The 12,974-nt window shown below is 38.4% G+C and overlaps 1 protein-coding gene across 2 annotated transcripts in view; it reads left to right on the top strand.

Annotated features, from left to right (window-relative positions):
• The first annotated feature begins 2,268 nt into the window (after window positions 1–2,268).
• Window positions 2,269–12,974, top strand: part of epn1 (epsin 1) — a 28,629-nt gene continuing 17,923 nt past the window's right edge. For both annotated transcript variants that reach the window (XM_036595514.1, XM_036595524.1), the window contains exons 1-4: window positions 2,269–2,349; window positions 8,818–8,919; window positions 9,493–9,651; window positions 10,656–10,784. In XM_036595514.1, coding sequence (XP_036451407.1) covers window positions 2,338–2,349; window positions 8,818–8,919; window positions 9,493–9,651; window positions 10,656–10,784 — 402 coding nt within the window. In that variant the 5' untranslated portion in view covers window positions 2,269–2,337. The remainder of the gene's footprint in view (window positions 2,350–8,817; window positions 8,920–9,492; window positions 9,652–10,655; window positions 10,785–12,974) is intronic.

Here is a 12,974-nt window from a genome sequence, read left to right on the forward strand (position 1 = left end):
AAAGGGAACGAAAAATGTACCTGCACAGACCCTTTATTTCTAACATGGCACCTCTGGGGCAGTAGGGCTGGATATTCACTGTAACCACACAACACTGTACGCATCACGATACAAGGTTTGTTGCGTTGGCGGATTCTTCCACAGCAGTGCACTTTATACGGATGGCTTGACTTCCTTGCGTTGGTAATAAAGCAAAAGGACAATGTGGCAAAAAATTGATATCACGGTATAATTACAATATATATACATTTATGCACACAAGTTTTATTTATATAGATAAAGCCATTTTTGATGATTAAGTATACATATTTTTGTAGGTTTATGTATGTAAAACCACATACAGTTCTACTTAAAGACAAAATAAACTGTTGTATTATTTGTTTATGGTCTGCAATGACATGTTCTTACCTCCTTTTGTTAGTTGTCTGCAAAATTTGGTGGTTAAGATTTGAACAAAGTCATTGAGAGTGTTTTAATGTTAAATGGTTCATTGAAGAGACTCAGATTTCTTTACTGTGGCGTTAATGGGAACCGGTGGTTGTGAGTATAGCCATCCAAAACCACCAGTGAACCTACATGAGTTTTTCTGTGTGTTGTGGCTGATGGCACAATAGTGGTAAATCTGAAGAAAGTTTTGTTTGATGACTATTTTGCCTTACAACACCCTAAATGTTCCTCTGAATTGAATGGACTATACGTTTAAGCTCGAAAGCGTATCTCAAAACAACTGTAATGCAACATGTCAGACATAAGACATTATATTTGTAACCATTATACGTAATAACCTTCTGTGAGGGAGCTTTTAGAGGTGGACGTCTGGTTCCTATCACCACCACTGTGGTGACGTTGCTCTATAACGGAGCGTTTCACACCAAACCACTCTGAATGACTTTGTTTACATTGTACTGATTTAATTATGCAGATATATTTGAATGAAAAATTGAAACTTCTTCATTGGATTCAGTGTCATTTTATTTTGATAGCCCTACTATAATAACACAATCATCTTGGGCCATTAATAAATAATATAATTGCTATTATTGTGCAATAAAAAGTTAAAGTAAATGAACTTCTGAAACCGTTCTGTGGTCATGATCGGCATGTCACACACCCACACACAGCAAAGCGTTAAACAGAATATAGCATCAGTGTATAAACATCATGCCCTATGCTGCCCTCAGGCACAGTTTCATTGCCCTTCTATTGTAGTGAGACAGTTGAATTCCTCCCCCTGCGGCTGTATTCGCAGCCAGACAAGCCGCCAACTTTTATTTCCTGTGTGTTTTCATTTTCATCGTGGCCTCTTCGCTCTCTAACACTCCTTCTATTTCCTGTGTTTCTCCACAGTTTTTGATTCTCCCCGGCTCGTGTGGGCCCTGATGTGGCCGTGCGGAGGTTTGGAGCAGCGGACAGGCTAAAGACTGATCTGAGCACCCACACACAGAGAGAGAGAGAGAGAGAGAGACAGAGAGAGAGAGAGACGCGTCCAGGTAAAGATGAACCAGTAGAATTGTTCTAGAACATTATAATAGTTAAGTAGGGCTACGTAATATATACTTTTATTTTTAAATACTGATTTTTGCAGAATATCAGCAATATGACTTCATACTTGCTATGAGTTTCCTGACCAATCACAGACGTTCCAGTGTTTCTGTGGGTGTTTAAGGCCAATTTCTAAACATAACTGTGATAAGAGTCCATGTCACTCAGCTCTGATGCAAAGTATCAATTAAGGATTGGTTGTTTTCGTGCATCTTTAAAGAGCTTATGTCTTACATTTTTCTTGTATTCTATTTTTTTTCCCTGAGGTCCACTTTTGGGTAGTTTTATATAAAAATATAAAAATAGCTCCAACTAATGTGTACTTAAACATTTTCAAACACTGTTTGTCCCTTAGAATTAAACAGGCTATTTTTGTTACTGTGCCTTTAAGACTGATATATGCAAATGAGCTCTCATCTGACTGGCTGCCCAAAAAGTGGTCTGGACTGAAACACTCTTTATGACATAATTGTGAATGGACGGAGCTAAACGCGAATAAATGTAAATGTGTCGTGTTTTTGTGACATCACAAAAACATTGCGTGCATTTACATGCGCTTAATAATCGGTTATCATAATCAGATTTCTGCAGTTACCTGATTATTCAAATGGTCGTGTAAACAGCACACTCTGATTTCTTAGATAGCAGTAAAGTCTAGAATCCGATAAGAGGCTGGATTTTAGCTCAGTAATCAGATTTCTCAGTGCATGTGAACTCTTACTCTGATTTCTTTCAGATTTCTCAGTCTGCGCATGTGTGAAAACAGACTGCGGTGCCGGAAATAACGTTTACGTCATGTCTTTTTCTGTGAGTTTATTGGCTGGTTGCAAAGCATAAATCAGATTACTGTCCGGCTCATGTAGACCCCATTATCTGATTACTCGAGTGCATGTAAATACATTGATCGGATTAGTGACAACATCTGATTTTCTGCAGTTATCGGATTGTTAAGTGCATGTAAACACACCCAATGAATTCAAAGCAGAACCTTAGTTTCCACATGTGGGCTGTGCAGGCTGTATGTTTTGAAAATTTGTGTTTACATACTACGTCAAAAAATGATTTAAATGTAATTATTTACAAGTGGTTTTCAGATATAAGCCCATGTTTAAACACTGAGAAACATCATAGTAGTTGATTAGAAATCAGATTAGAAACCTTGAGTAGAAACCTCCATGTTCGTCCATGTCCGAGAGTCCAAGAGAGCGACAGCTGTCCTCACTCTCTCACACTCTCTCTGGATGGGGAGGCTGGTCCTCATTCTCCCTCCCATCACTCAGTGTGATGCTGGCCAGTGCGAGTGTCTGTTAGCAGTAAGCTTTTCCTTCTAAACATGTTGAGCTCCAGTGACGTCATGCTAGTGGCAGTTTGAAAAGGCTCGGTAGCACCGTGTGATGGAGGGAGAGCCAGTTAGCGAGTGTAGAAAGAAATATATATATATCAGGTTCTCATTAAAGAATCTCTAGAGTCTCTGCATTAGTACATTCACTGGCTTAGTCAACTCAGCTTATAAGGAGCCCCTTCACATCTATTATTAACACATTACTGCTTATATCCTGTCAGATTAGCATGCTTTTATTTCTAGGACTGGATGCTGAGTTGTTTATTGAAAGGGCCCATATACTACATTTTTCATATGAGATCCACATATAATGTTTTTTCCTATAATTAAATATGCTGTTACTGTGCCTTCATGATAAGCGGTATAGATTATGTGTGTGTGTGTGTGTGCGTGTGTCCGTGCCTTTATGGCTAGGCGGACACCACACGACTTTTAAAATCTCGACAGATTTCCAAAACGGAGAGCATCACAAACTTATTATCAGTTTGTCCCAGAATTTCTTGTCTTTTTATCATGAGGGCGCTCAGACTAGACGACAAGGCGAGCAGAGAGTATAACACACATAACGGGTTTGGGCTACGAATAAGAACTCAAACTCCCAGATCTCCTCAGATATTACAAGACACGAAGAAAGCCGAACTTACTGGAGCTGTTTGTGCTTTTATCCGCAGCAAAAGCGCAAACTGGGGATTATTATGGGGTTGAAAAATGCTCATATCACAGTGGGAGCTGGAGAAATATTTCACTACAAACTGGCAGCTGAGCTGAAACTGTAAAGAGAGCTCTCTTCTAGCTCTCTGATTGGCTGTTTGAATTGCTTGAGTAAATCTGTGAACGTCTCACACTGCAGGACTCGCGAACGTTTTGAGTCGTAAATATCAAACGTATTTGATAATATCGGAGGGTCTCTGATCACTTCAGAGCTCGATCGGAGGGCTAAAGATTCACTCCTTTCTCTTCTCACACGAACAAATCATCCATGCCGTCAGTCACTTCCGATCAAGCTCACGACCTGTGAAAATTCGTCGCAAATCAGAGTTAAAATTGGGCAAAAAATCGTGTAGAGTAGGCCCAGCTTAAGACCGGGGTATGTAAATGGCCTCTGTTCCGATTGTACCTCATTTAAGACGCACTCAGGGCTGAAACACTCCTTATAACTTCAGTCTCGGTGGGTGGGGCTAAACTGCTGTAGGCTAATAGGTGGATATATGTGAATGTGTTGGTTCAGAAACAGTGAATTCAGAGCTGTTTTTGAAGCATAGTTTCCGTATATTTACTGGGGAATGAATTGTATGGGCTGAAACTTTCACATTGGTTACATCTAACGTCTTCATTTCACACACAAACACACACACACACATTTTCTAAGCCGCTTATCCTTCTGGGTTGCAGGGTCCGTCATTGGGCGGAAGGCAGGAAACACCCTGGACAGGTCGCCAGTCCATTGCAGGGCAGACAGACAGACATATGCATTCGCACACACACGCATTTAGAGGTAATTTAGCACGTCAAATTGGCCTGACCGCATGTCTTTAGACTGTGGGAGGAAACTGGAGCACCAGAGAAAACCACACAGACACGGGGAGAACAAAAAAAAATAGTTTTCTATGATTTGGGCCCTTTAAGTGCTTCAAAATATGAATAGTGAACCAGATGCAGATTATAATTATGGTTACTTAGTGAGTCATTACAGCTGAATCTGTGGGCTGTGGAACCACCTGTGATTTGCTGGGACATTCAGCAGAAACATCTGTGATTGGTCACGACACAACACGGTTCCCTTGATTCATTACCCCTTCGATCAGCGCTGCTGTTGATTACAGTTGCGATTGTGAGGCAGTGGCTGTGTTAATTCCTGCCTTTCTCACTTAACTCACTGCAGAGGCCAAGACTGCAGCGTAGATTAATTCATTAATTGTGCAGTGATAATGCAGCAGCTTAACGTCCACTTTATGAAATTGTTTAGACTTCTGGTTGATGGATAGCAGAATGTCCTCTGTTTCCTGAGAAGCGCTTAGTTTGTCCTTAGTGCTGTTGTCTGTACTGACTCTTAGAGGGTAACTCAGTAGATCTCATTCACACAGTGCTTTCCCTTTTACTTTATGGGAGGCAAATCCAGCCAAAAAAGAAATTAAAATTAAAACAATAAAATGTAAATGCAAACCTCTTTTTGCCACTTCTTTTTCCAAACATCTGCGCAAATATCCTGCCAAAATTGAAAATGAAATGAAATGCCTACATTTGCAATTTCATTTTTTCACATGAGCACAAGCCATTTGTGACAAAAATAAAAAAAAAAGTAAAACAGCTGTTTGTCATTTCATTTTAGTCTTTATTCTGGTATTTCATGGCCAAATCTAAAATGGAAAAGCTAATAGAGCTTCATTTTGGCTTTGGCTTTTCTTCAAGAAGTGCAGAATATGTGTCAAAACTAAAATCAGAATGCAGTGTTCACGTTCTTATTTCTTTTTCACAGCAATCGGCTGCAGATCTGACTACATGAAAATGAAAATGAAAACTGATAAATCAACAGCAAAGTGACAGTTTGTGATTCAGTTTTCGGCGTCAACGCGCTTTAAGTGTCAGAATGAAAAGGCAAATGCAAACGAACATCAGCGCCACCTGCTGGAGATTCACTTTACATTTTCCCCTTTTCGATTTCGTTCTCAAACTGACCAACATGCAAATATATTTTAATTAGCACTAGGCGGGGCTACGGGGTACATTTTAAGACATCCTCAGACCTCCGAGTCAGAACGGCATCATTCCTCAAGCTAAACGACTTCGAGTCTCGAGAAAAACCACCGTCATGTCTCAGATCTGGTGAAACTGAACTGGCTGGATTTGCCTCCCATATTTACTCCAGAGGCTTGCTTCCTTAGTGTTAGCTACATTAGCCAACAAGTAATGTAAGCTTCTAATTAGCATGGTGCTAACTGCATGCCTAAAAATAATCATATACTTGCATCAAACAAAGTGTTGCTCAGTATCTCTAATAGACCTGATTATGTGGTTTCCGACACCGTATGACACACTGCCATCTATATAAATGGACAAAAGTATTTTAGATATGTGATGCGGTGTTTCTCACAGGTCTGAAATAAACCTAATAAACCTAAATTGTATAGATCATTGTACCAAATTGGTTCACAGTCAGAGTTAAAAAAACACATTTCAACTGACTTGGACTGAATTTTTTTTGCTTTGCATAAACCTATAACTGAATTATGTTTATTTTATTAAAACAGATGATTTAAATACCAAAAAAATCATAACACTACCAGAACATCAGCAAATGACAAAATAGTGACAATTCTAGCTCATTTTGAACAGAACTCTAAAACGCAGCCAGTACAAAATATATATTTATCGCTGTTGTCAAAAGAAAAGCTTGTGTCTCCAAAATGGTAACTTTACAGGAGAAGGAAAAAACATACTCTACTTTTAATGTAAGTCAATGGAACCAGACTTTTTTCCAAGTCATTTTAGGTCATTTCTTTTAGTCCATTCATCATGAAATTTACTTATAGTGGAAAGGACAACAGGTATTTTCAAATAATGTAAAAAACTGAAAATGGAGAAAAATGCGGCATATATGTATATGTGTGTGTGTGTATATATATATATATATATATATATATATATATATATATATGTGTGTGTGTATGTATGTATGTATGTGTGATGTGTGTGTGTGTGCGCGTAGTCTATTACTGTGTGTGTGTATGTATGTATGTGTGATGTGTGTGTGTGTGTGTGCGTAGTCTATTACTGTGTGTGTGTTTGTGTATCCTGTTTATTTACTACTTTCCAAGATAAATTTATAATTTATTAATTTCTACAGTTATCACAACCACCAGTAACAACCAGGTTCACTGACTAAAACTCAAAATGATCTCTATCATTAACTGAAGTCTTAAGAAAGGCAGTAAAAGTACAGCAACTTTAGTGACAGACTTTTAGGACAAGCATTAGTGTCTCTTTCCTTTATGTAAGTCGGTATTAAAGTTACTATTTTATTCCATATCCATTCATTTGGATGACAGTTTGAAGTTTTCTAGGCATGGAGTGCATGAGTTTGCATAAACGACCCTCATTTGTAGAACACTTCCCGTCTTCCTCCAAGACCTCAATACGTTTTTCACTCTTGATTTTGGAACTTTTTGTGAGTCTGTAATCTTTCTCACAGACGTTATATGACCAAGAGACAAATTGTTTTTGTTAGTTCTCAAGGTTTCTTATTTTGGAACACAAGCAGCTGATCGTGTGTCTCATATTACAGAATGTGGGCTCTTGTTTATTCATAACAATATCAAATATTTTGGAAATTGGTAAAAGGGGAGAAAACACACTGCGGTTGCCATCAGTGTAGCCTAAGTGTGAAGAAACACTGACATATTTTGGTCTATTTTCATTGATAAGTGTCCGAAACCTCGTAACCAAGTCTATTTAAGTTTACTTTACAAGTGTGTGACTGATTTTAGGCATGCAGGCTGATTGGCTGCGTTTTGGGTGATGGGAAAATTATGTTTAGATTATAAATCAATAAAATGTGCATAAACAAATTACCAGACCAAAGCCAAACCACATTCTCAGACAACAGCTGTACCTTTCACGTTTTCAGTACTTTTACTATAATTGTACCATATTTTAAGTCGCATTGAGTCTATACTCCCTGTTCTGACTCCAGACTGTTTATTTTAATTTTTCTCTAAATATGAAAGTTATGAAACGGTACAAACATGCCCCATTTCCATGTGAAAGTCAATGTAGTCTAACTTTAAAACTCATGCAAGACACATAATTGGACCTTAATGAGCGTGTTTCATCTTTTATGGTGCATTTACATTGTTTGTACCTGGACAGTGCCGTTTTTCTGACCGTGTATTGCTTTAAAACTAAATGGCTTTAAGCTGGAGGTCTAGTGGTTGGTGTGGTGTAGTGGGTCACACCTCTGCCTTCTACGCTGCAGACTGGGGTTCAATCCCTGCCTGGGTAAGCACCCTACACTATACCAATAAGAGTCCTTGGGCAAGACTCCTAATGCTACCTTCATCTACCTGTGTTAAATGATCAAATTGTAAGTTGTTTTGGATTAGAGTGTCTGCCAAAATGCCCTAGATGTAAATGTAGTTTAACTGTATATTTAAAGGCTTAAAACTAACAATACAGTCCGAAAAAAGTTTGCAGTATGCAAAAGTTTGGTTCCCCCTGGTCAAATTCCATGCTTTGTTGATTTTTTTTGAGTAAAAGCTGTGAAGTGAACACATCCTCTACAGAGAACACACTTCAGCACAAATTGATGCACAATTACTGTTTATTTGCTGGATTAAAAAAAAAAACATAGAGTATCCTGTGCAAACAATATTTTTTTTCCAGTATATTCAACCTAGCAAATAAATAGAAATTGTGCACTACTGTTGTCCACATATTCAGCCTACAACAGTTTGGCTCTGCCCATTTATGCTAAAGTTATAAGGAGTTTTTCAGCCTGGCCTGCTTTTTTTAAGGAGACACAATACAGGGCAGCCAATCAGAACAGAGCTCGTTTACATAAATCAGTCTTAAAGGCACAGATAATAATACAAAACAGCCTGTTTAATTACACACCATAAATTATAAATTATAATTTAAATAAATTATAAATATAAATTATAATTTATAATTATAAATATTAGGACAATTCACATGTAATTTGACCAGGGATGTTCAAACATTTGCATACAACTGTAAGAAATGAATTGCGGTGTAGAAACGCCATTGATATGCATGCACCGCTCTCTGATTCATTTACTGGCATATTCTATTGGGAATATAATGTCTTCAGTAAGTGTGTCTTGTTGCGTGCATGAGTGTGTGTGTATTAGCTGACTGTGCCCTTTTGTCCCACACTTGTATTAGTGTTTTATTGACCTTGTTTTACAATCTCCCAGATTTCACAGGAACGTGATAGCCACCCTGTTGCCATGTCGACCTCATCGCTAAGACGACAAGTGAAGAACATTGTTCACAATTACTCGGAGGCAGAGATAAAGGTGAAAGGCTGCTTTGTTTCACTCCTACACCCCCCAGTGCAAGACATTCGCTTCCTTTTTGCTTCATTTGTTCCTTAAAGTTCAGCTCATTTAAGCCTTTATTTTTAAAATTTGTTTATTTATACAAGTAACTCTTCTTATAAATTCGTTTGACTCTTGTTGGATGCATGAATTAGTTGTATTTAAACATGATTGGGAAGCAAGATCTGAATTTAAAAGGCTGCTGTCCATTAGAGAACTCGTACCTCATGATTTGATTTTGTTTGAGTCTGTGCAGACTTTCCGCTGCGGTATCACTTCTGTTTTTCTGATCTATATTTATTGCCACTTGAAAGTCGTCTAATAGTTCATCTTTTTTTTCCTGTAAGTTGCATGTTGCTGGCTGACTGCCAGGAATAGTTTTTCCCTGAGTTTTAGCACTTCAGAAAAGCCAAGCCCTTCTTTTCTTTTCCTGTATATTGATTTTTTTTTTTAATGTTTAATGACTTTTAATGAAAAATTGATTTAGCTTAGAGCAAGTTTGGAGAAAGAGAAACTGAATGTCATCAAATTTCCTTTGGAATCCTTCTTCAGGTCAGGGAAGCAACCTCCAATGACCCCTGGGGTCCCTCCAGTTCTCTGATGTCAGAGATTGCGGACCTGACGTATAACGTAGTGGCCTTCTCAGAGATCATGAGCATGGTGTGGAAAAGACTCAATGACCATGGCAAGAACTGGAGGCACGTGTATAAGGTCAGCACCGCAAATGAACCATAAATAAGCTGCCAAGTATGGTGGTCAAGATGACGATATGTTATCATTAACACTGCGCTTTTCTGAGTATAAGATGGGTATGGTCAGTACTTCTGTACGCCGATTTGTTTAAGCACACTTATGTTCCCCACTGGACATGAATGGTGGAAAGTTGAGAAAATTTACATCTCCCACAAGTGATGTCACAAAGGACGTCCCTCACGCATGTATGCACACACACATTAGCAAATATATTTTAGCAGTGCCCTAGCATCACCTTAGCAACCACCTGGAATAACATGGCAAATGCCTAGCAAGATCTTAACAATGACCTAGGTTACCTTGGCAACAGCTTAGCAACACCTTAGAAACTACCTAGGATCCCAAAGCAGTAGCCTGGCAACACCTTAGCAACCACCTGGAATAACATGGCAAATGCCTAGCAAGATCTTAGCAATGACCTAGGTTACCTTGGCAACAGCTTAGCAACACCTTAGAAACTACCTAGGACCCCATAGCAGCAGCCTGGCAAGACCTTAGCAACCACCTGGAATAACATGGCACATGCCTAGAAACATCTTAGCAATGACCTAGGTAACCATAGTAGCTGCCTAGCAACACCTTAGAAACAACCTATGATCCCATAGTAGCAGCCTGGCAACACCTTAAGAACCACCTGGAATAACATGGCACATGCCTAGAAACATTTTAGCAATGACCTAGGTTACCATGGCAACAGCCTAGCAACTCCTTAGCAACCACCTATGATTCCCTAACAATGCCGGTGCATTGGGCCCATTCCAACTTCAGAAAAACTGAATATCTTGATGTATATTGTGCGTCGTAAAGAATTCTACGAGTATTGTGATGTTATGTTTTTGCCGTATTGCTCACTGCAGATGCCGTGGTTTGTGTGAAGGCATGAACCAGTTTGCACATTGGTTTTGTTTTAAGTGCCTATGACGCATCACTCACCGTTCTTATCCGTGTCTCTGTGGTTTCAGGCTATGACTCTTATGGAGTATCTGATCAAGACGGGTTCAGAAAGAGTGGCACAGCAGTGCAGGGAAAACATCTATGCTGTCCAGACACTCAAAGACTTCCAGTATATAGACAGAGATGGCAAAGACCAGGTAACATCAACACACACTCAGTAGGGCTGCAGCTAACCATTATTTTTAGTGTTGATTAATGTTTCAGTCATTGTTCAGTGAAATAGCTAATCGCACAAGTTTTCTTTTAAGGTGTAATGAAACAGTAGAAGCCAGATTGCCCCCTACTTTCTTGTAGTGTATTACAGTCTGTCACAATGGCGGTGTGGATCATCTAAACTGTGCAGAATGACCAGTTGACTGTGTTTTATATTGTTGTTACAGCTCCATAACAGACATATGTTGAGATATGTGAAAAAACATAGCATGTAGCTATAACAGATTTGGTGTATAGATGTGTGTATAGATGTGGCAGCTGTAATAGACATAGCATATGGATATGATGCATAGCTGTAATAGATATAGCGTATATATGGTGTGTAATAGATATGGCATATAGCTATAATAGTTATTGGTGTGTGTGTATGTGTATATATATATATATATAAAATTTAGTGTATGTATAGAAATTGTGTATAGCTGTAAGAGATGGAGTGTATACATATGGTGTATGGCTTATAATGGTATAGATGAAGTGTATAAATATGGTGTATAGCTGTAAGAGATGTAGTATGTAGTTATGGTGTATAGCTGTAATAGATGTAGTATATAGCTGTAAGAGACGTCATGTGTAGTTATGGTGTATCTATAGTATCTATACTGGATCTATAGTATATGCCATAAAGCTATATTAGATATGGTGTGTAGCTGTAAGAGATGTAGTGTATAGATATGGTGTATAGCTATAATAGATCTATAGATATGGTGTACAGCTGTCATAGATATAGTGTATGGATGTGTCATAAAGCTGTAGTAGATATGGTATGTAGCTGTAAAAGATATAGTGTATACATTTGCTGTGTAGCTGTAATATATATGGTGCGTAGCTGTAATAGATATAATGTATAGATATGCTGTGTAGCTATAACAGATATGGTGTATAGCTGTAATAGATGTAGTGTGTAGATATGCCGTACAGCTATAAATGTTATAAGCTGTCAGATCATCCTTTGTAATATTCACTGCTCGTGTATCTGTCCCTTTTAAATGAACATTAGATAAGAGCATGTTAGCCACAGTCTGTGAATCTTATGTTTTATTTACATCAGTAAAGAAATTGAAGAACTGTGTAGTTAAACTCATGTTGTCTCCATTCACATATATTCACTCAAGGTCTTTATAGTATGAAGAGGAAAAACTGAGCCGAATAAAAACTCCCACTCAGGTTCACACGCTGTGCTCCTGCCCACTCTTCAAACTCTTTCAGTGTTTAGGGTTACGCAATCAGCCACAACTGCCCGTTCTTCCCTTTTAGCTAATGCAAACACACTCATGCTTATATACAATGCTGTACTTTGAAGGACTTCCAGCTGTGTAATTTATCTGACCTTTGCTTCCGAACATAAAACCAAAGGGAGCAGAACTGTAGGGCACAATATCCGGGTTGAAGAGGAGGAATATTACTGGTCTAGAGATTTAATAAAGACAAAGTTCATTTAAAGATTTAAACTATTACTGGAGGACCATCAAGACTACTGTTAAAATATCTCAGTTGTTCAAGTTGTTGTGAGATGACAGTACGAGTTTACTGATGTGCTGTACTGTACGTGATCGATATGACGGTGTGACAGCCTGATCGTATCATATTAATTGTGAATGCAGTGAAACTTGAGGACAGTACGTTTTTTTTTTTTCTCTTTTATTGCACGGGAGTTGGCACAAATCGGGGACCGGCCCGGTTATTGTACATAACAAAGTCCATTAAGAGATTTCAGCTGTTGATATAGTAACATCAAGGCTAGTATTACGATACGCTAACCATATATGTTTACTGAAATGCAGTGTAGCGTGCATGTTTCATATGACGTGATATGGAAAAAATGTCATTGTGTTGTTTATTTTTACCAACAGTAAATTTCATTGGACGGCAGTGTTTACAGTTCACAGGCTAGGTTTAAGTGGTGAGGGTGTGGACTTGTTCTCTGTTAGCAGTTTGATTCATTCCTGTGAAAAAAGAGGCGTTTTCAAAGCTGGAGTTCAAAAATGATTAACTGTCTTGTTATCTTCAAATTCACAGGCAGCTTTATCCCTGGGGCCAGTTTAACCCCAGCATATTCAAACTTCCAGAAAATGATTCTAATTAAAGTTGTGTATGTCAGGTACTTCATTTAT

This window comes from Colossoma macropomum, unplaced genomic scaffold (genome assembly GCF_904425465.1).
Source record: "Colossoma macropomum unplaced genomic scaffold, Colossoma_macropomum, whole genome shotgun sequence".
Lineage (NCBI taxonomy): Eukaryota > Metazoa > Chordata > Actinopteri > Characiformes > Serrasalmidae > Colossoma > Colossoma macropomum.